This window comes from Globicephala melas, chromosome 15 (genome assembly GCF_963455315.2).
Source record: "Globicephala melas chromosome 15, mGloMel1.2, whole genome shotgun sequence".
In the NCBI taxonomy this organism is placed as follows: Eukaryota; Metazoa; Chordata; class Mammalia; order Artiodactyla; family Delphinidae; genus Globicephala; species Globicephala melas.
In genome coordinates this window covers 62179408-62204329 of record NC_083328.1, presented here as the reverse complement: position 1 = coordinate 62204329, position 24922 = coordinate 62179408, and the positions used below count along the sequence as shown (strand labels likewise).

General features: G+C 36.7%; 1 protein-coding gene across 2 annotated transcripts in view; it reads right to left on the bottom strand.

Moving 5' to 3' along the window:
* Window positions 1–24922, bottom strand: part of ITCH (itchy E3 ubiquitin protein ligase) — a 122139-nt gene that overhangs the window by 39160 nt on the left and 58057 nt on the right. For both annotated transcript variants that reach the window (XM_060284724.1, XM_030830844.2), the window contains 5 exons: window positions 17810–17855; window positions 8998–9155; window positions 7298–7487; window positions 5897–5992; window positions 3861–4035 (listed from right to left, as the gene is read on the bottom strand). In XM_060284724.1, the coding sequence (XP_060140707.1) occupies window positions 3861–4035; window positions 5897–5992; window positions 7298–7487; window positions 8998–9155; window positions 17810–17855 (665 nt within the window). The remainder of the gene's footprint in view (window positions 1–3860; window positions 4036–5896; window positions 5993–7297; window positions 7488–8997; window positions 9156–17809; window positions 17856–24922) is intronic.

The window sequence follows — 24922 nt, the reverse complement described above, 5'->3', positions numbered from 1 at the left end:
CAATCCCTAATTAAATGTCTCTGGTTTCTTACTGGGTCAAATCAGAATCCAAACAAAGTCATCATACTGCATTTGGTTTAGTCTAAATGTATAGCAGTTTCCCCCGCTGTTGGTCCTTTCCTGCCCAACCCCCACCCCCATGTCAATGACTTATTACAGCAACTAGGTTAACTGACTGAAAGTTTTAAAAGCATATGAGATATATTCCATTTCTCATTTAAAAGCTCTTGGGAGACAGACCTGTCAAGCAGTGGCCTTGCTCCTCCTGACACACACAATAATGAAAACAGGGTAACCAAGGAGAAACACTACACAAGGTTTGAACCCTGGTTACAGAACAGGTCGGAGTAGTCTGGCATATGACAATCTGTTTTGATAATTTTCTAAGACCCAAGCCTATCCCACAGGCTTTCCCTGGACAGATAAGGTGGGGGGTACAGGCACAATGAAACCATGGGCCAGAGCCATTACACAGTGATCCATTATCCATTCTGAGGTTAAAAATGCTAGGTGTAGGGCTTCCCTGGTGGCGCAGTGGTTGAGAGTCCGTCCGCCTGCCGATGCAGGGGACACGGGTTCGTGCCCCAGTCCGGGAATGTCCCACATACCGCGGAGCGGCTGGGCCCGTGAGCCATGGCCGCTGAGCCTGTGCGTCCGGAGCCTGTGCTCCGCAACGGGAGAGGCCACAACAGTGAGAGGCCCGCGTACCGAAAGAAAAAAAAAAAAAAAGCTAGGTGTATGAGCATCTACTGCCCCCGTAACCACGGTCAGAACAAAGGCCACTGCATCTACCCAATAAACAGACTTTATCAGCAACACCCCACCACTTTTTAAGTAGCTGGTATTAAGAATGTTCAATTCAGTTCATAACTAAAATAGGCTGTTTAAGTTCTTTATAATTTAGAACCACTTTATAACAAGAGCAAAGAGTAAGAATTTGGATAGAAGAAAAAAAAAAGAAAATGGTTGATGAGTAAAAGCTGCAATTCTAGAAAAGTTCCAAAGACTCTGAGTATTTAATTGGTCAAGTTTACAATAAAGCAATACACACTGTAGGTACTCCAAGAATCTGTTAAATCTGTCTTTAAAAAGGGTGTTTTTAAAGGTCATGTACTAGACATACAGATGGCCAACAGGCACATGAAAAGATGCTCAACATCACTAATCAAAACCACAAATGAGATATCACCTCACACCCATCAGAATGGTTATCATTGAAAACATCACAAAACAAATGTTGGTGAGGATGTAAAGAAAAAGGGAATCCTGTACACTACTGGTAGAAATGTAAATTGGTGCAGCTACTTTGGAATACAGTATGGAGGTTCCTCAAAATACTAAAAGCAGGGACTTCCCTGGTGGTCCAGTGGTTAAGACTTCTTCGTGCTTCCACTGTAGGGGGCACGGGTTCAATTCCTACTCAGGGAACTAAGATCCTGCATGCCACATGGTGTGGCCAAAGAAAAAAAAAAAAGACCAAAAATAGAACTACCATATGGTCCAGCAATTCCACTCCTGGATATATATATCTGAAGAAAACAAAAACACTAATTCAAAAAGATACATGCACCCCCATGTTCACAGCAGCTTTATTTACAATAGCCAAGAAAGATATGGAAGTAAAAAAAGTATCCATCAACAGATGAATGGCTAAAGAATATGTGGTATATATACACAATGGAATACTACTCAGCCAAAAAAAGGACATTTTGCCATTTGCAACAACATGGATGAACCTGGAGGGTATTATGCTTAGTGAAATAAGTCAGAGGAAGACTAATACTGTATGTTATCACTTATACATGGAATCTAAAAACTAAAACAAATGAATGAACAAAATAGAAAAAGACTCACAGATACAGAGAACTAGTAGTTACCAGTGGGAAGAGGGAAAGGGGGAGGGGCAAGATAGGGGTAGGGGATTAAGAGGTACAAACTATTACGTACAAAATAAATAAGCTACAACGAATATATTGTATAGCACAGGGAATATAGTCACTATTTTATAACAATTTTAAATGGAATATAATCTATAAAAATTTGAATAACTATGTTGTACACCTGAAACTAATATAATATCGTAAACCAACTATACTTCAATGAAAATAAAAATAAATAAAAGATCATATATTATAGGGGCTTCCCTGGTGGTGCAGTGGTTAAGAATCCACCTGCCAATGCAGGGGACACGGGTTCGAGCCCCGGTCTGGGAAGATCCCACATGCTGCGGAGCAACTAAGCCCGTGTGCCACAACTACTGAGCCTGTGCTCTAGAGTCCGCGAGCCACAACTACTGAAGCCCGTGTGCCACAACTACTGAAGCCACCACAATGAGAAGCCCATGCACTGCAACAAAGAGTAGCCCCCGCTCTCAGCAACTAGAGAAAACCCGTGTGCACCAGCAAAGACCCAATGCAGCCAAAAATTAAATAAATAAATAAATGTATTAAAAAAGATCATGTATTATAAAAGTGAGATAAAGGGCACATTTGCAATTGTGGATATGAGGGAGAGAAAAGTTGAAAACTAACACTTCTATGTAACCAGTATGTGCCAAACATATTAGGAACTTTATTTTACAGAATCGTCAAAAAAAAAAACCCTCTGAGGTAATTTTATATATGGATCTATTGTATACATAAAGTAAATGAGTCTTGATGAGGTTAAGTAACTTACTCAAAGTCATATAGAGAAAGTAACTGTGGAACCAGGATTTGAACCCAGATGTACCTGACTCCAAAGCCCATGCTCTTTCCACTGGACACCTATGTGGAAACTAGCTTTTAGGAAGGCAGGCAAGCTAGGTATTCAAACCTAAAAGAAATTTGGCCAGGCATACCAAAGGTGATTATAATTTAGAAAGAAAGGAAGATATAAAACAGCATTGGAGAAAATAAAACGAAAACGGTGAAGTAGACGAGACAAAAATTAATTTCAACTCTAAAACCACTGGGAAGGGGAAGATAGTGACAGCTATCTTCTGCTGTGACAGAAGGTGGCAAGAAAAACTGTTGCGTGAAAGAAAGTTATTTTAGTCATAACCAGGTAGTGAAGGGAAACCTGCTGATAAAGGTGCATTTATCTACATCAGTGAGTGATTATGATGATGATGAGGTCCAAGAAACAGAAATATGGAGAAAAGGCAAAAAAAAGGTAATTCCTAGTAAGAACAGGAATTTACTCTTATGGATTCTAACAGGGATGATACTGATGGTAGTAGAAGAGAAGAGATGAAAATGGAGAGGGTCAGCTTCTCTTGAACTCTTGGAGAGTTGGTTTATGTAAAATTTAAACCATTTCCAGAAATGAGATGTTTTGATACCAAAGATAATATGGTTTTAAAGCCATAATAATATATTTAACATCATCCTATAAGGAATCAAATTTCTTTAGTCTCCCACAGCACCAAATAATTATTGCATAAATTTTACGTTTATATGTTACAAAATGATTCAATTCTATCATTAGTTCACTACAATTGAGTCAGGTGCTATTAGACCCAAGCCATCTAATGTTCTGCTAAGTCAGGCAGTATTAAATTCATAACTGTTTTCTTTTTAAACTGCTTGAATTTATTTTTACTATTCTTTCGTAAATGAATTTTAAGTTGTCCTAACTTCTTTTTTATTTTCAACAGTTACAAAGCAAAGGAGGTTGAACTTCCGGAATTTTTAAAAAGAAAAGAATAAATCACCTACACAGAATACTGGAAACAAGGTCTAAAAATAATAATCTATCAACAGCAACAACTGGGTTGCCATCCTACTTGTACTTTCTTTTTACTGCTTTACATTTCATATGCAAGAAAAGGTTAAAAATCAAACACTCATTAAGTTTATAATGCAAGTACATATGCTCACCCCATAAATGAACCTCTGGTTAAATTGCTGCATAGCTCCTTGAAGCTGACTACGTTGGAGCTGCCACTGTTCATAGTTCCGGACGGATTCCAATGTTGGCCTCTGCCACGTCGTTGTTCTTGTGAAATGGTCAACATAATAAATACGTCCCATGTTGTCAACCCGCCGTTCCCAGCTAAATCAGGACAAAAACAACTGGATTCAACAAATACTCATGAAACAGATAAGAATTAAACAGGACTTCATTTTAGCCCTGGTACAGGTTTGGTAAGAATTTCCCTTGCAACACTACTTTTGATTTACCTGAAGTGTTTTATTTTTTATATATATATATATATATATAGTGTGTGTGTGGTACGCAGGCCTCTCACTGCTGTGGCCTCTCCCGTTGTGGAGCACAGGCTCTGGACGCGCAGGCTCAGCGGCCATGGCTCACGGGCCCAGCCGCTCCGCGGCATGTGGGATATTCCCGGACCGGGGCACGAACCCATGTCCCCTGCATCGGCAGGCGGACTCTCAACCACTGCGCCACCAGGGAAGCCCTATTTTATATATTTTAAATGGTCTATAAGTGAACTTAAGAGGAATGTGTGTAAAAATTTCTTTCTTAAAAGTTAAGGTGTATCAGGTTTTTAAAACAGAATGTATCTTACTGATTAAGTCTCAAACAATCATTAAGACAAAACCTCTCATTTTCTTTCTTTCAAATGTTCTTTTGACTGTTGCAATCCTAATAGGGAAAGAAACATACACACACACACACACACACACACACACACACACACACACACACACAGAGAAGGGGGGGAGAGAGGGTGCTTTTCACAGATGTCAGAAAAAGCCCTTTTTCACAAGAATACAACTATCTTATTTATCATTTCAAATGCGTACATAACCTATCAAGTGAACGTTGATAAAATAACTTGGTGATGTCTACCTGGTTGATTATTTAGGGTTATGCCTACTAGTCTAATATTACAAATACAGAATTGGTTCCAGAACACTCCTCAGATACTCAAGTCCCTCATATAAAATGGCATAGTATTTGCATATAACCAGGCACATCATCCAGTATACTTTAATCATCTCTGGATTACTTGTAATACCTAATATAATGTAAATGCTGCGTAAATAGCTGTCAATAAAATGTTATGTAAATAGTTCCCAGGGCTTGGGAAATTCAATTTTCAAAATTCAAAATTTTGTCTTTTGAAACATCTTGGAATTTCCCCCCCAATATTTCCCCTCCAATATTGGAGCGCCAACTGTAGTAAAATAATAAATACCATTTATATATCAAAAATTTCTTTCTTCCTTTGCATTATTTCTTTAGGATGAATTTCCTGCAAAGGGTTACTAAGGGTATGGGTATTATTATGGTTATATATCCTTCCTGTGAGCGTTGTAACTAACTTATACTACCACTAGCAATGTTATGAGGTAAAGTTCCTCTACAGTCTCACCAACACTGTACTTTTTAGGTGTGTATTTAAGATTACTAGCAAGATTAAATATTTCCCCAGATTTGCTACTGACTTCCCTTAAATGAAAATATTTTTTATTTCAATTATTTTATATAATATAAATGTTAAATGCTTAACACATTCTATTAATATATCCTCATTTTATTATTATTAATATATTAATATTTCCCCAACTATCTTGCAATGACTTCACTATTATATATTAGTTTTTTATAATATGAACTTTACCATATATAGGATAGGGGCTATAATTCTTATACAGTTAAAAAAAAAAAAAGCTAAAATTAAAACCCTGCAGTTTGAGCCAGGTAAAAGTTCACAAAGGAAACGGAATCTTTCTTTAGGTCAGAAATGAGTGAAAATAAAAGTCATTCATCATGGCCAATCAATTCCCTGACTCTCTTCTTTTTAGTCTGCACCTATCATAAAACAAAGTAGAGAGAGACAAGATCGACAGAAGAGGAAAAGTAGGAAGGCAGGGAAGATTTTTGTATAGATATAATCTATAGTTCTGAATAAATACTTTTTTTCTTCTTCAATACAGACACTTACCCAGGAGGTAGAGGTTCTGGTCTATCCCACGTTGTTCTTTTTTCAATATGATCTACATAGTAAACTCGTCCATGCTGGTCCACTCTCTGCTCCCAACTTAAACATAAAATTAAAAAGCTGATATGCTACATGTATGAATAGCCTGGTTTTTTAATCCTGTATTTGTCGTCTTCTCTTATATGATGATATTACAGAGCTGAGACAAATAAGCATGTCCATATATAAAGCAGATACCAAAAGAATTTAGGAATAAAGTCAAGAAATGTTATACTGAGGGTGACACACGGTGGATGAGATTTCTCCTGCAGAAGTATCTGCTCTAGGAGATGTCTTATATTTCTAAAGAGGCTTAAAGCAATGCATTCAGGATACAAAAACTGTCTCAATCTGAACAGGGTATACATAGGACTTGAGTGGAAAAGAAAACTGTAATTATTGTTATAAAATCTGACGAAAGACAGCTGTTAACTGAAGGGCAAAGGACAGTTCTGGTACTAGAAAAACTGAAATCAAAGAATAAGACTTTGTCAGATGTGCTCCTGCACAACAGTACCAAAAAAAAAGGCAATATGAGTACTGAAGTCTCCTTGGTAGGTTTAACCCCAAAGTAAAAAAGACAGGAATAAACCAACAGAGTTTAGAAGAACCAGTCACTTCTAAGAGCACCCACTCTGTTGGAATAAACCAAGAAAGTTTCGAAGAACCAATCACTTCTAATCCCTTGCACAAACAATTTTTAATCTGGCTGCCCATGTAGGCTTTCAAAAAGGAAAATGGCCTAACTACCACATAAGTAATACAGTCTCTTTAAGCAATTAAACTCCTCATCATGAGAGTTTTTAAATTTATCACTTAGTCAATTAATTTCTGTTTAGCATTCTGAGCTCTGGATTAATTTGAATGCCACAAAATGTGTGTGTGTGTGTGTGTGTGTGTGTGTGTGTGTATAACTATCAGAGTATTATTAATTTAAAAAATAATCAGTAGAGATTTACATGAGATTGATTTGTAATCCCTCTCAGTTTCCTAAATTATTATTACTCTGCTATGACTTTATAATGGTAAAAAAATTAAGTGATTTTCCCCCCCTTCGAAAGAAAAGACAATCTGAATCAGGCAACTATTTTATTACTTGGTCTTGGTGAACTTTCTATGGCTCAGAGTCCTTCAATAAAAAAAATTTTTTTTTCTTTCACTTTGCTCTGGAAATGAGGGAGAAATTTCAAATGTGGCAAAGCTTTTTTGTTCAGTTTGACTCTAGACCTCCCCCAACACACACACATACACACATACAGAGTTATAAGACAGTTTTTTAAAGAATGGAGTTCAGTACTATTTCCCTTATTAATAAGTATATGCAGAAGTCTAAAGAAAACATGTTAACCAAAAGCAATTACTCACCCGGGTGGGAGGGGAGCTTGAGGTACAGGATTTAATGGCCTAGGGCCTGAACCTCCAGATATAGTAAGAGGAATTATTAATCCAGATGTTGCTCCTTCAGATGTGTTTGAATTTGTATTCGTTGGTGGGAGAGAGCCTGTACTAGAGCCATCACTTTCAGAAGTGGCAGATGGTGAGCCATTGACAGATGCTTTAAGATTTGAGGAAAATAGAAAAACAATTTTCAGAAATCTAAATTCAGGAGAGAATTTTAACTTAAATAAAAAGGTAGATGATAAATATAAAATTTAAGATATGGACATGCAGATGAAAATTACTTAAGTAAGATAAATAATGGGAAATAGCCAATGGTCCCACTTAATAGGCTTGTTTACAACTTGTAAGGTTCCATTTACTCCATGTCTCATTATTAATTACAAAGCACATACAGATGATTTCTTGATGCCACAGGAAATAACTTTTAGAACAGAAAAGTGTTGGTCCCTGCGTATAAGTTCATTTAGTAATTTTCCAGATCCTTAAAACTGTCTTTCCTATGAATGCCTACAGATCCGAGACTAATTTTTGGCGTTACCTATAATATGGAAGATCTGATTGATAATAACTATTTTTAAGAATGTCACTGCGGGAATTCCCTGGTGGTCCAATGGTTAGGACTCCATGCTTTCACTGCCAAGAGCCTGGGTTCGGTCCCTGCTTGGGGAACTAAGATCCTGCAAGCCTTGCAGTGTGGCCCAAAAAAAAAGAAAGAAAGAATATTATTGCTTGAGTACATATTACATCTTAAAAAAATACTTATTGACAAAACAATTCCTGGAGGAAGTCACTAATATTGTGACAAAGTAGTATATGATCTTAAAGACTGGGAATATACTATGAACACAATTATCTACAGAAGAAAAGGGGGAAGATACATATTTAAACACAATGTCATTTAATAAAATGATTTGTGGACAACCAATTTACTTTTCTAATAATATTTGGATTATTTTACATTTCCTGTTCACATACTAACAGAGGGAAGTAAAAAGAGATTAAAAGATTTATTCTGGCTAATCAGGAAAAATAAATATTCCAACTGTAAATGTTTATATTTTTACTATATGAAATGTTTACTTGTGTGATTTTTGCTTTAAAATCTGAATATCATTTAGCATTGTTGGGTTATTTGCTATTTACTGGATTGTCTTTTTAAAGGATATAATGAGATATAACCTTGACCAGATCCTTGACTCTATGAAATGCTTATGTCCACAGTTACAAACCCTGACAGAAAGCTGCAATCTTATCTATATTGCCTCTACTTTTTATAGTACACATGTGATTTCCCTTTTTTTTTTAAATTTTTGCTGCACTGTGCAGCTTACAGGATCTCAGTTCCCTGAATCCGGGCCATGGCAGTGAAAGCCCAGGATCCTAACTACTAGCCCATCAGCGAACTCCCAGCACACGCGAGATTTTCATTCGCAGTGGAGCACCTGCCTCAATAACTTCACACCTGGCAGAAAAACTTGGGGAACAGGCACATCTTGGTTAACTATAGAAAGATCATTCTTGGCCAAAATCTTAAATGTAAAAATTCAGCTAGAAAACCAATCTAAAAGGGTCTCTTGACACTTACCTGAGGATCAATTCCCAAAAAGAATTTTATAATCACAGTACTGAGACCTACATCCCTAGTGTATGGCTAGAATACACACCTGGTCTACGTGGGGTAGGTGGAGGTGGTCGTGAAGGTCTTGGAGGCCTAGAAGGTTTAAAACCGCCATTTGAGAGTGATGGAGAATTGTTCCCATTGACCCTCCTATTTTCACCAGACCCTGCATCCTCAGGATGGTCTGATCCATTTGTGCTCGCTCTGGGTAAGACAGCCAGGAACAGAAGGGAAAAAGAATGCTCTTTGAATTTAACAAAAAAAACAACAGGAAGACCAAAACTTAAAGTTTTAGGAGCTTGAGAAAACCTTCCTAATTTCTGGCCAGCCTTATCAAATACATAAACAGCTCTTATGGTAGTCTTACATATAGCTCCTCAGAGCTATATAGAAATATGTGAGGGGTTACTCAATGGCACAGAAGTACTTAGGGGACCAATCAGAACTATTAGGTGTGCTGGTTCAGATTTCAAATAACTCTTCAGAGGCCCTGTATAAGTAGAAATGGAGTCAAATTCTCAAAATTCCAAATGCCTTAGAAAGGGCACTATTTTATCACAAGCATAGATAACTTAACCATCATTTTCTTGGTTTCCACTGGCTCTTAATATTATTTAGGTATGGGGCAAAGCTGACTGTTCCACAACAGGAGAAAGAAGTACACTTATTTCCCAGGGATAGGTGCTCTCGCCCCATCCCACCAAATGGTATACAAAATGTTCAAGGTAAGTGATCTAGAAAAGAGGTACCCACAGACCTTTTTTTAAAGGAACTATCATTTCTTCAAAGCAATGACATCAATTGGAGAGAAAGGGGGAAGAACACTAACAGGAATGTCAGATACAAAGTTACTGTCAGTTAAACACAGGTGATTCCTTTTCCCAGGGGAGTCTAGTCATTGACTAGAAATAGAAAGCAAGGCATGAGTTAGCTAGTTTGGAGATGCCTTGGCTAAAGCTCTGATATCTACTACCTGGTAACTGGAAACCACTACTCAGTATTAATCCATACTCCTGGACCTCACAACAAGCCTGAATAAAATCTGATAGATTCAAGAAACTAAAATAGAGGCAGTACCATTAAATCATTTTCATACTATGTTTTCCAGAAGTCAAAGTGTGGTATTTGGACCAGAAGCAAGCACGATACACAGGAGCTTGTTAGAAATGCACAATCTTGGACTCCACTCCCAACCCACTATATCAGAAATAGTATTTTAACAAGATCTCCAGATGATGTGCGTGAACAGCAGGGCATGACAAATACTGCTTTGCGGGGTTTCTCAAATGCTTATTCTGAATAAATGGAAAAGCTCAGTAACAGGCAGTCAGCACCTGGTTAGTGCTGACCACCTGCAAGAAGACCAAGCAACCCCAGAATATGAACGGAATGCAGCAAGAGTCAGCTTTGACACTGCTCCCCTTCCCCTAGGTGAAGAGTCATATACCCCCTTTTGAGTCGTAGACCTCTTTGAGACTCTGCGTATTGCCTCTCTATACTATTTTAAGAGGTGATTAATTAGTTTGAAAAAAAGATTCTTGATGCTTTTAAAAAGACAAACAACTGGCAGAATGGACCAAAAATGGGAAATTGAGGTTTCGAGCTCCAACTCTGCTATTGACAAGTTATATGACCAAAGAAAAGTTATTTAATCTCTCTGTGCCTCAAAAGTGCATTTACCTGGATTAAATGATTCCTTAAAACCTTCTCAGCTATAATGTTCAACTAAATTACACTTCCACTACTGGTCACGTTTTAGGGATATGTCAGGGAGGGGGAACATTCAGGGCATGAGATAAATCTGCTACGACAAACAGAAGTACAGCAGAAACTGGATTCCAAAAATGTTATGTTCTGTTGTTGAAGATTAACATTTTGGAGATCTTAACATCCATGCTGCTCACCCTTCTAGTATTTGGCCTCAATTTCTCAACATAATTATCTGACAAGCTGTGTACTATGATTCCTTAAATTTTCTTGATACTTAGTTAGAATCACTCCTCCTCCTAGACCTTAAACACTGAAATTCCTACAACCTTCTATTCCTTCTACTTGCCTCCTACTGTATCTTTTATTCAGTCTCATCATGACTTTAATCCCCTCTCTATCTTCACGGTCCATCAGTTCTCTTCAAGTATCACCTGGGCTCCATCATAGGCTACTTTCCCAAGTACCTTAATTCACTATTGCCCAATACTCGCCACCCCCAAGCAATCTTTTCACTACAACTAGTCCTTCATTTACTTTTCCCACTACTGTTCTCTGGGGTCAACAAGTAACCCTGGAGAATGTTCCAGCTGAGAAATTACATGTGTATTACTAGAGTAAATAAACCAGGTAAAGTACCAAATTAAAGGGGCAGATAGTTCTACAAAAGGTCCTAACAAATCTTATGCTGGGTCTAGTAAGGAAAGTCCTGAGGTTCTCATTTCCAATGACTCACAAGACAAAAATTCTTTTTTTGTGCTGCCTAAGTGACTACTTTTTTCCTGTTTAAAAAAACAAAAACAGGGACTTCCCTGGTGATCCAGCGGCTAAGAATCTGTCTTGCAATGCAGGGGACACTGGTTCGATCCCTGGTAGGGGAACTAAGATTCCCACATGCAGCAGGGTAACTAAGCCCACGTGCCACAACTAGAGAGAAGCCGACGCACTGCAATGAAGAGCCCAGGCGCTGCAACAAAAGATCCTGCACACCGCAACTAAGACCTGATGCAGCCAAAAAATAAATATTAAAAAACAAAAATAAATAAAAACAAAAAACCAAACAAACAAAAACAAATCAAAGCTCAAGTCTCCCAGAAGCTGAAGAATTAGAAATGACAGATGACTATGACAACCTACACCACAGGTTCAATGAGATTAGTGTGGTGGTGTTAAAATTAACAGTAATAAAAAGTTTAACAGTAATTTGCAAGGACAAAGAGCTTTTGCTAGGTCCTATACAGTTACGCAGACCCAAGCAAAAGATAGAAAATGTTAATATTGTGCTTCTCTAGTCTATATCTTTTTTTTTTAAGGTGGCAGAATCCTTTAGTGTATTTTCTTTTTTTCTTTTTAACATCTTTATTGGAGTATAATTGCTTTACAATGGTGTGTTAGTTTCTGCTTTAAAACAAAGTGAATCAGTTATACATATACATATATCCCCATCTCTCTTCCCTCTTGCGTCTCCCTCCCACCCTCCCTATCCCATCCCTCTAAGTGGTCACAAAGCACGGAGCTGATCTCCCTGTGCTATTCGGTTGCTTCCCACTAGCTATCAGTTTTACATTTGGTAGTGTATATATGTACATGCCACTCTCTCACTTTGTTCCAGCTTACCCTTCCCCCTCCCCGTGTCCTCAAGTCCATTCTATAGTGTCTATATCTTTCTATTCTAACAAACTTCACTTTCCTAAAGCTTGATCACTTCAAAAAGACTGAGGCAACATGGACTTCAGTTCACATTATTCAACAACTTCAACTGGGCTGTCCATACTGCCTGAAAATCAATCATTTTCTACATCTCTAATCTACTCCTGGCCACATTCCCATTGCTCATTGAAAACTTTTCCCATCTCCTCAAATACCTAATCCCAATTTGTAGATGACCCTGACTCCACCTCTTCCCTAAAATGATGATTATCAGCTATCCTTCTTTTTTCTCTATTTTAAAATTTCTCTATGCCACTAATATCTTCATCTGTTTGTTTCCCACCTCTGGGGAAAAGAAAATCTATCTTCACTTCTTCGAGGCTAATTTGTCTTGTGGGTCTTTGATTTCAGGACACAAATAATATGCTCTAGGGCTTTTCACCATCATTTAACACCTTTCTTCTCTCTTCCATCATCTTCCTTCTTCTAGATTGTTCCTCTCAGTCACAAGTATAATTAAAACACTTCCTCAATCTTAATTACTCTTCTAGCTATCCTCTCATTCTCCTTTCCTTCACTGTAATTCTTGGTATTTATTCAACTAATGTATTTAGTGCATTTTAATTAAGAGGTTTTCAAAATAAAAATTTCTAGTTATAAAATAAAAATTACCTTCAATCGTACATTCTAGAGATTATTACCATTAAGAGATAATCTCTTGTCCGTCCTCTTGCATTGGCTATGACTGATTATACTATTTATGTGATCATACAATGTTTCATATCCTGGGTGAGTTTTTGTTTCTTTATTATTCATTATATACTGAGCATTTCACCCAAATTATCTGAAAACATTTCTAATGACTGTAGAATACTCTACCTTATGGATACACCATAATCTAATCTTTTTTACGGAAGGGAGTGACATTTTCTATTTCCTTCAGGTAGACTGCCGAATAGAATAGCTGGGGCAAAGCAGGCAAATATTTCAAACTGAAATACTGATTGCTAACTTAAGAAAAAAAAATATTTTTTAAATTATTTTTTTGGCTGTGTTGGGTCTTCGTTTCTGTGCGAGGGCTTTCTCTAGTGCGGCGAGCAGGGGCCACTCTTCATCGCGGTGCGCGGGCCTCTCACTATCGCGGCCTCTCTTGTTGCGGAGCACAGGCTCCAGACGCACAGGCTCAGTAGCTGTGGCTCACGGGCCGAGTTGCTGCATGGCATGTGGGATCTTCCCAGACCAGGGCTCGAACCCGTGTCCCCTGCATTGGCAGGCAGATTCTCAACCACTGCACCCAAGAAAAAAATATTTTTAAAGGTAATAATTGATCTGTTCTCCACCAGATAGATATGAAAATGCCCATTTCACTATACAGTATTTATATACTTTTAACATTTTAATATATTATCCCATTGCTCCTTCCTCCCTCCCTCCCTCCCTTCCTCCCTCCCGCCCGCCCTTCCTTTCTGGCTGTGTTGGGTCTTCATTGCTGTGCGCGGGCTTTCTCTAGTTGCGGTGAGCAGGGGCTACTCTTCGCTGCAGTGTGCGGGCTTCTCAATGCAGTGGCTTCTCTTGTTGCAAAGCATGGGCTCTAGGCACGTCGGCTTCAGTAATTGTGGCACACAGGCTCAGTAGTTGTGGCTTGCGGGCTCTAGAGAGCAGGCTCAGTAGTTGTGGCGCACAGGCTTAGATGCTCTGTGGCATGTTGGATCTTCCTGGACCAGGGCTTGATCCCGTGTCCACTGCGTTGGCATGCGGATTCTTAACCACTGCGCCACCAGGGAAGCCCCCATTTATATACTTTTAAATCTTTGTCAATTTGGTAAATAAAAACATGAATGTTCAACAGTATTTCATTTATAGGCCATCTGAGTTTCCTCTTCCATGCACTCACTGTATGTCTGTCTTTTGTACATTTTTCTATTACAAAGGAATAATTTTTCCTCATTATTTGTGAGAGCTTTTTACAATCCGAAGGCACTAATTTCATATTGGTTAAATAGTGATCATTTGCTTTTACATGTTTGAACATACAAGAGTTCTATATTTCTACATAATTAAATGTATTCAGAGATATTTTCTTCTAAAGGTTTTATAATTTCATTTTTAAAAATCAATTTAAAAAACCTAGAATCCACCTTCATTTGGGGATGAGCTGAAGTTCTAACCTGATTTTTCTTTTTCCATACAGCCAGTTTTCCCTGGCTTGATTAGGCTAAGGTCTCATTCTCTCCTGCAGTATTTGATAATGTTAAATACACATCTTTTAAAAACATTTTTCTCTTAATTTCTGTGACACTGCTTTTCTAATCCTGTACTCCCCACTTCTAAACCATTCCTTCTTTGGTTTGTCCTCTTCCTCCACTTTACTAAATATAGGTCCCTATGGTTCTGTTCTTATCTTAGTTTTCATTCTCCACAAATTTTTGCCTAGGGTCTCAAATTCCATGATTTCAAAGATCATCTTTTAAAATAATTCCAAATCAGAACTCGAATCTTTGTCTCATTCTCATCCCCTGGTACCAAATTATCAGCTAAATGCAGGATATAGAATAACTCTCCAATGCTAAAGCCACTCTTCCTCCTATGTTCTAGTTCTGTGGGTGACTCTGCTACCCTCGCAGGCAATTTGACTTTTCTTCTCTCCTGTGCCTCTTGATACTCAATGCCTAAGTCCCACTGATTTCACTGGCACGTTTTTTCTCTACTCTTCTACCACCACTGCTCCAGTTGCAACCCTCATTATCTCTCAGTGGATTACTGTAATAAGTCCCCACAGAGGTCTTCCCACCTTCACCACCACCATACAATCCAACCTACATATTGACTGTCAAATAATTTTTCTTATGGTGTTTTGATCATATCAATGCTCTGTTCAAATATTTTAAAAGACATTCCTCTCCAGAGAAAAAGATTCTAGAAGCCTATACTTGCAAACCAAAATCACCATCTGGCTCCAACCTCTGCAGTACTAAAAACAACATTTATTGAGGGATAAGCACTTACATGGGCACGGGGCGGAGGGGGGGGAAGCATTCCACTTTAGGCAACAGTAAAACACACTCGGGCTCTGAAGGTAAGGCACTCCCAGGTTCAACTGTGCCACTTACACTATTAACTCAGGCAAGTTTCTTTCCCTTTCTGAGCCTCAGTTTTCTCATAACCTGTAATAATGATACCTACCTCATAAAAATATTTAAGGATTAACTGAAATAACAGGAAACCTGTTCATCATACTGCCTGACACATAGTAAGAGGCAATAAATACAGAATGATTCTACTTTCAAATTCACCACCTGCCATTTCCCACTTTCAATTACTCTATTTTCAGCCAAATACTGAGGCTAAAGATTTCCAATAAAACCCCTGTGTTCTTCCCCACCTCCATGACTGTTTTTCTTCTTTCCACCTAGACTCCTTCATCCAATTCCCTCAAGACATGCATATCCAAATTATAACTATGCTTAATGGTCTTAGGTCAAATGCCATTTCTTCCATGAAGTTTTTATACATTTTATAGACTGTTTCACATTTTAAAAATCATGTATCATTTTCTAATAAATACAAGTAAAAGCAGTTCAAAAAAGAAACAGGATTCAAACCAGCTCTGAAGTAAAAGAGGATGAGATTAAGATCGAGTGACACTTCTGCCAAGCTGTGCAAGCCTAGATTTTCAAGAAATAGACTTTGTTACATAACTGAAAGATTTCCCATAATAGTTTGTTGAAATCTAAGAAATACCTGTATGTCTCCCGAATAGTGGTTCTCGAAGTGTAGGACCTAGTCTATCAGTATCACCTGGAAAATTGTTAGAAATGCAAATCTTGGGCCCCATCCTAGATGTAACAATTTGGGAGGAGGACACAAGGCTTGGCAATCTGTGACTGGGCAATCTGTTGTTGAACAAGTCTTCCAGGTGATTCTAATGTACTCTGAAGCTTGAGAAACATGGTGATACTAAAATAGCACTGGTGGTTAACTTTAGTTCCTTTAATGAGTGATTGTGGAGCTAAAACCTGAGATGAATTTTGAAAACCAATATGGAAACCTGTATACTGTACAGAATTGTCAGTGTGAACTTATCACCACCATTATATGTGACAAGCAATTAGCTACAAATTAAGTGCTACTATGGCTTTGTTTTCTGCTTCAGTCTTACAAACCCCTGCTTATCTCACCATACATATGTACCTGATCGAAACATGGAGAACCAAGATGCTAATATAATAAGGTCACAATATACAAATCAAAGATTAACAGTCAAGAAGGCACATCCAAAAACAAAATCTTGAATGCCAGGCACCAATCATCTTGGTAATTGATAAAAGTGACAGAAGACAACACTGAGAAATATACAACATCCAGACATGCTATGGGGGAAAGGAGACCAACAGGACTATACTGATGATATAGGCAGTGCTTGAATTACAGTAAAAGAACCTAAAGCTGTTTAGTAAGCTTCTTAAATGACTGAGGGGAGGGGGAGGTTTTGCCTTGTTCACATGCCTTGTAGTTATGAAGTCTGCAAACAAAAGCAAGGGATTCACCACCATGATTGTTGTGTAGCAACATTTAAACAGCATTTGACAGTTTACAAAATGTTTTTCAAACCCATCATCTCAGAGGTATGCTCTCTGGAAAAGGCTAATGCAAAGGAATTCATGCTTAACACAAAAAACATGCTCAAAGATTAGTCTGGCAGTCTCATAAACCTAGAAGACATTGTTCCTCAGATTATTTGTGAACAATGATTCACTTGGGAAAATGCAAAGCACTGATTAAATAAATGGCATGAAGCCAGGGCTCTAGCAATGCCTTTGCAAGAAACTTACAGCCGTCTAGAGTAGTTTCATAAAGTATTATAAGAGAGATTTTGCAAAAAAGAAATTAGAGTGGCAAAACAGAACCTTTCAATGCACTATAAAATTCTACCACATTCTCACTTATTAATGCAAAAGTATGGGTTTATTAGGCAAAAGAATAGTTATTTGACCAAAGAAATCTGAAGTATTAAAACATCTTTATGAGGGAAATTTCATGACTTCAAAAAAACTATGAAACAGAAAAATAAAAAGAAACACAAGAGGCATAAGTTGTCTGCCAGTCTACAGACAGTTATTAATTTTAAAAACCTTTTCTATTGCTTTTTAATCCCAGTGAGAAAAATTATAGCCCAGCTTTCCTAGAAAAGAAAATAGCCCAATGATGACCCTGGGATTCTGAACTTTCCTACCTTTGGAAAAGTGCCAACATATTCACTTTTCTATAAGCTGAAGAAGTATTAGCGTTTGGGTATCTCTGGCCTACTCTAGAGAACTGCAGTCATATAAGCTTAGGGTCTTGAATTTTCCATAAATATTTCCTTTCTTACCTTGAGCCCTGAAATTTTTGATACTCATTTTTATATCAATCTGAATTTAAAAGTTTTGACTAAAATGAAACTTATTCATTCTCCCTTGTTTCTTTCTGCATTCTGTGGTATGTAATAAGTGAACTCTTACCTTGTTTCATCCTTGGGTCTGGAGCCATCACCATTCTGTGAAGCACCTTTAACAATAAAAGTTGTACAGAAAACGAGTTTCAGAAAGTGGTTTGCACCTTTTTCTTAAACATGCTATGTAAACAAAACCTTTCACCAAATCTTTCTAGTAAAGAATATACTGGAACAGAGTTAAAGTCCAACATGATATTTAAAAGGAAAATATGATAAATGTTCCTGTGATTGAGAAGTTTTACCAAAATTTTGTGCAAATGATTATTATGTGTAAGAGATGTTAATTAGTCAAGGTATATTACTCATATGCTGCTTCTGCCTTGTTTGAAATATGTCACGCTTGATTCTAATTCAAATGTATTTTAGTCATCTTTTGGGGAGGAGTCAACTACCTCTCCAAAAAAGTGCTGATTACCAGCAGGACGATGATAAAATAGATTCTGAAAAACAGTATATAGAGAAGTTTAAAAAACTATGAAATGCAAAAAGAACTCAAGTTTAACAGTCTAGGTCCGTTTAGCTGAAGAATAATAGTCCCTAAATACAGTGTCTAGTTTCAAACAGTGAAATCACTATATTACTCCAAAGCATGATTAATGAACTAATTCATTAAAAAGATGCTGAGTCACCACTATACTACTACTATATCATACTCAGCAAGGCTGGCAAGTGTCTTATCTAGAAATGTTACATTTTAAAAAAATGGTACAGGTAGATAGATAAAATGTGGTGTACCTATGCAATGGAAAATTATTCAATAATAAAAAGGAACAAACTACTGAAATATGCTATGTCACTGATAAACCTGAAAAGACATTATGCTAAGTGAAAGAAGCCTGACACAAAGACTACATATTGCTATGATTCCATTTACATAAAATGTCCAGCAAAGATGAATTTTTAGAGACAGAAAATAGATTAGTGGTTGCTCTAGGCTAGAGGTCAAAATGGGATTTCCTGTGAATAAGCAGGAGGGATCTTACTAGCGAATGAAAATGTTCTAAATCTGATTTACAGTAAATGATTACATCACTCATTAAATTACTAAAAATCATTAAATTAACACACTTGAAATAGGTAAATTTTATGAAATATAAAATACATGCCAATAAAGCTGTTAAAAATGGTTTTAAAAAACACGGTACAATGAAATACATTTTGGCTGAAAACGGTACGCTTCAATTTTATAAGAATTATTTTTATATGGAATATATTCCCCTAAAATAGCTGATAAATGACATAAATGAAATCAGAAAACCAAAACATCATAAATTAAAATCAGTCAATCAGTGTTCCATTTTTTTTCAAAAAATAAGAAGATAATTTGAACTAATCCATTTAACTCTACCAATAATTGCTACTTCTAAACTTTATCATTTACTACAGTGAAGCATAGTACATATTTAATGACATGGACTGAGGCCAGACTGCCTGGGTGTGTATTCTAGGTTCAACATGTACTAACTTTGTGACCTTAGAGGAATACTATTGATTTTCCTGTGCCTTTTACCTCGTGTATAAAATGGGAACAATAATGATGCCTACTTTCATAGAACAGTTATGAAAATTAAACATTTAGAACAGTGCCCAGCACATATAAGCACGCCATAAATATTAACTATTATTGTTTCCTGACATTTACATTTCAAAGTTCAAACAAGGGTTATTTTTGTTCAATCTTTTATTTCACTTCAACACAGAGTAAAGCCATAACTATGAAATTTATGACATAATTTATTTAGATCTAATCTTGTGCTTTCAACAAGAGAATAGTTAAAAAATATAAATCTATCCAACACTTATACAATGAATGTCCAAGAAGAGGAAAAAGGCTGTACTTAAGTTGGCATTTTATAAACATACTGCTGTTTAAAAGTATTCCCAATCCAAATTTCCTCCAAAAAAATAAAAACCTGATCAGATTTCTAAATACACATTTTATCCAGAGGACACTTTGTTAGAAGATCAACAAAGATCTCTTCTATTCTACTGAAAAGGATCCTCCTGCCACAGAAGAACCAGCTTTTAGATGAAGCAATTTAACACACTATTTCTACTACTTGGGTGCCTAGCAATCTCAAAAGCAAAATGAACAAACAAGTGAACTGATATGAGAGCAAGAGCAGGGTGCAGTAAGCAAATGTGAAAGACAGTTTTACCCTGAGGGCTCTGAGGTGGATCAAAAACAAGGTGAGGGGGCTGAACCAGAGACATCCACATTAGGCTGGGGATCCTGGAAAGGAGCTAAAGTATTCCCAGGTAAGTGACACATCCGGCACTAACAGAAGCAAAAGAAATTTTCTCTGGCCAAAGAATCCCCAACTTATTAGGCCCTTAAGATTCCCCCAGACTAAGATCAAATATAAACTGGCAATCAAAGAGCCATAACATATAAGAAAACAAGCCTCAATGAAGGAGAGTCAAAACATTTATATCCCCAAATATTTCTGATACTGGAATTTTCAAATGGAGAATATAAAAAACCTACTCATCAAAAGAAAACTAACAAGCAAGAAATAAGAAACTATCAAAAACAAGCATCAGCAATTCCACTCCTAGGTATATATCCAAGACATGCACAAAGAAACTTGGACACAAATGTTTATAGCAGCATTATTTATAATTCATTAATAGCCAAAAGGTGGAAATAAGGCAAATGTCCATCAGTGGACAAATGGATAAAAAAAATTGTGGCATATATACACACAATGAAATATTATCCAGGGAATTCCCTGGCGGACCAATGGTTAGGACTCTGCGCTCTCACTGCTGTGGCCCAGGTTCAATCCCTGGTCGGGGAACTGAGATCCCACAAGAGATGCAGTGTGGCCAAAACAAACAAAACTAATATGCTAAGCAAAAGAATCCAGACACAAAAGGTCACATACTCTATGATTCCTTTTTTATGATACACTCAGAAGAGGCAAATCCATAGAGACATACCAGTGGTTACCAGGAGATGGAGGGGAGGGGGAATAGGGAGTGATTACTTAACGGATAATGGTTTGGTTTTGGGGGGTGATGAAAAAGTTTTGAAATGAGAGGTAGTGGATACACATCACTGTGAATACACTAAATGGAAATGAATTGTACACTTTATAAGGTTAAGTATCTATTTTGTAAATTTCATCAAAATTAAAAGAATAACAAAAAAGAGGCATATTTGAAGAAACAGTAAATGTTGTAAAGCTGAAAATGCACTTGTGTCATATCCTAGGAATCCCACTCCCAAGTATACAGCCTACAAAGACCCTTCAACCTATGTACCAGGAGACATATATAAATACAAAAATGTTCAATGTATCACTTATGTACATTATGGTAAAGAACTGGAAAGAGCCCAAATGTCCTTTGACATAAAAATGGATAAACTAGGGCTTCCCTGGTGGCGCAGTGGTTGAGAGTCCACCTGCCGATGCAGGGGACACGGGTTCGTGCCCCAGTCCGGGAAGATCCCACATGCTGCGGAGTGGCTAGGCCTGTGAGCCATGGCCACTGAGCCTGCGCTCCGCAACGGGAGAGGCCACAACAGTGAGAGGCCTGCATACCGCAAAAAAAAAAAAAAAAAAAAGGATAAACTGTGGTATATTCACCCAATGGATTATTATACAGCCATGAAAATAAGTGAGTTACAGACACAAAATGGATAAATCTTAAAAGGCAACACTGATATTTTCATAGAGCACAAAAGGACACATGCATATGTGAAAAAAATTTAAAGCAAGGAAATGATCAATTCAAAGTTCAGAACAGTGATTATCTCTAGGAAAAAGACAAGGATTGATATAGGGAGGAGAACACAGGTGGATGCAATGATATTGTTCATATTCTAATTCTTAAGATCACACCCGGGTCCCTGGCAGTGAGTGCACCAAGTCCTATCCACTGGACCACCAGGGAATTCCCAATACTTCCATTTTTAAAGTAGCACTGATAAAGATTAAAAAAACGTAAGTGTGTGAAGGAAGTTTTGCTGGCTTTTTTGTGACGTTAGTTAATATTCTGAGCAAACATTTAAAATAATCAATCAAATATGTCAAATTTTTAAAAATACCATTACAGCAAAGTTTCTCTCTATAAAATAATTAGTTGGTACCCAGACCCAGAGGAGGTATAGCAATTTCAAATAATATTTGGTATAGCAAAAAACTTCATCTAGTTTCTTAGAATTTATTTTACTGAAAAGAAACATTATAATCACAAATGAAAATGACTATTTACCCTAAAATCAAAAGAAACCACAAAAACTAGAGTTTAATGAGAAAGACTGGGAAAGAATGAGATAAAACCAAAACAAAATGGAACATACACAATAAGAATCGGAGGTCACATAGGCCAACAACTATCCCCAAATTAATTTTAAATACATTTCCAGAGCATCCATGGTAAAGAATAAAGATCTTTACAAGAATATGTTCCTATTTTATTATCATAAATTTAAAAGTAAAACAGACTTTTATTTCTCTTTAGGAAAACTAATGCCTTTGATGATGATACTTTTCAGTGTTTCTTGTTGAATGCCATATTTGGGAAGACAGGTGTTAAATTAACAATCAACCACCACCACCCACCCAAGAAGTCAAAATACATGAATGGGAAGTTCTTGCAGAAATGAACAACTACCTACTCTCAATTTATTAGGTTAATTTAGATCTGAGAGCTACAGTAAGTCTACCTAACTAGCAAATTAAATAAAGTCTTCTTCTTCCCAAAGACTCATAAAAGCAGATTAACTCTGTACTTAAGAAAATGAAAACATCAAGACAAATTATGTAATTACTTCCTAAACAGAAAAATAAGGAAGAGTATCAAAGAAAATGTTACAAATGACACTCTCAGTTGGGATATTAAACTTGTTCCCTGAGTGAAGACAGTGGTAGGGGAGGTAGAATGGGAACATAAAGCTCTCTGGTTTTTAAATAAAGCTTGAAGTGGGAAGAACAAACAAACATAGTGAGTAAAATCTGTTTCACCTGAAAAAGAGTTTACTTATATAACTGCCATTTTTAGAAAATTTATCCACCGAAAAGAATGAAAATTATCTACCAAAAAAATGAAAATTTAACTATCAAAAGAGATAATGCTATCTATCTTATTAGAAAAATCTTCGCAGTATATCTAAATATATAACAAGCTATTATTTGGTGACTTTTAATACCAAAATTCAGACAGATCTTTTTATAAGCATTATTTTTAAATTAACCAAAAATATTAAAGTCTAAAATCCCATGAGTTCTTCCACAAAAACTTTTTTGTGTTTTAATTAATTTTTTATTGGAGTATAGTTGATTTAAAATGTTGTATTAGTTTTTGCTGTACAGCAAAGCCACAAAAACTTGACTGAACACACAGAGGGGAAAAAAACACTAAAACTCTGTAACATTAGAAAAATATTAGAATACAAAAGAAACCAACCAAACAATGCTCAGATGACAGAAATTCAATTTTAGCGCTAAACTCTAATTTTCATTTCTGGCTTACAGTTAATGGAATCAATCAAAAAACAATACAAGTGAAGTTCCCACCACAGATGCTTGTGGACTTAATTGGGTTTTCTTTGCTTACTTATAACAACTCATGATTTCATTTAAAGTTCCTAAGTTTTTAACTGTGAAACGGAAAGTATATTGAAAAGAAAAGGAAACCAACAAATATTTGTGTTTCAATCTTGACTCTGCATCGCACTTGTTGGTGTGATACGGGACATACTATTTAAACTCTCAGAGCCTCACTTTCTTTTATATGCAAAATGTCTTACAAAATTGTGATGGTTAAATGAATATATATGTAAACACACCAACACAGTGCCTGGCACATGGTAAACATTAAACAAATGGCAGCTACTGTATGTGGCAACTCTAGCCCTAAAATCCACTGTGACTTCCCAGTTAAAACCTCTCTTTACTTCAAAGAATGAGATTAAATTCTGTCAATTATTTTCCTACTTGAGTCAAAAACTGGTTACATAGAAATGTCCACTTCTGTAGGAAACAAACAGTAAAGTCATAAGTATAATATGCAGTTTAGAGTCTACTCTGAAATATGAAGGCTGACATGCTTTACTTTTGTTAATTATTAAATATTCTGCATTAGTAGCAGTTTCAATTTGTAGGAAAAAAAAAACTTATGAAGCTATAAATACTGAGGTTTTAGAGCCGTTTAACAATGTAACTTAACTTTTATTACCTTCAGGAATTCCAATTTATAGAAAAATGTAACTATTACAGAGTTCCTGTGAATAACAGTCAATTAAGACGAACATGTCAACTCTGAAGCAGTATAACGAATTCAGAAGTTTCCTTCCACCCTCATTAACCCCAAAGAACCAAACTGGAAGACACACCAGGACTATCTTAAAGGTTCTGCTATTAAAAAGGGTCATGAGTTAGAAAGGAAGTAGGAAGTCTTCCAAAGTAGGAAGAGAAGTACAGCAGCACCTGACAACTGCAAAATGTTTCATAAGGCAGTTTCTAAGTAAACAAAAAGATCTTTGTCAGACTAATCAAGGAGACCATTAATACGTGCTTTGTCTTGGGGCCTCTACAATCTGTGTTTCAAGTGAAAATACACTTATTAGCACATTAATAAGGGTTGGAAATATCTAAAGGGAATCCACTGAGAAGTGGTTTTAATTAAGCATGCTAGCTGTGCAGGCACTAACTCAGGTGCTAGCCAACTTCTTTTAATTACAGCTCATATTTATTTCCTTTAACAAACACGAGTAAATCATAAACTGTAAAATATATCAGCATACATATAAAGAATTGGTTCTGTCATTATTATAACTCAAAGACATCTCAATAAATGTAGCCTAGAAAAATGGAAGAGGAATGGCAAATGGATTCCAGCTTGTTACTGGCTTGTCTGGTACAGTACTAAGAAGGATTTCGAGTCAAATTTAAACTCAATCAGACACTGCTACAGAGAGTAAACTATGTCTGCCATTAGCACTGGAGAAGGTGTAGCATCAAATGTGCCATACTAACTGCCACTGTTGGCCTACAGAACGGACACTTTATAAATCAATTCATCACTCATAGGGCCAACTGTGATATGGCTTTTACTTGGCTAGCTTTTCAACTTATAGAAAAATGTTTTCCTCATAGAAACAATGCACTAA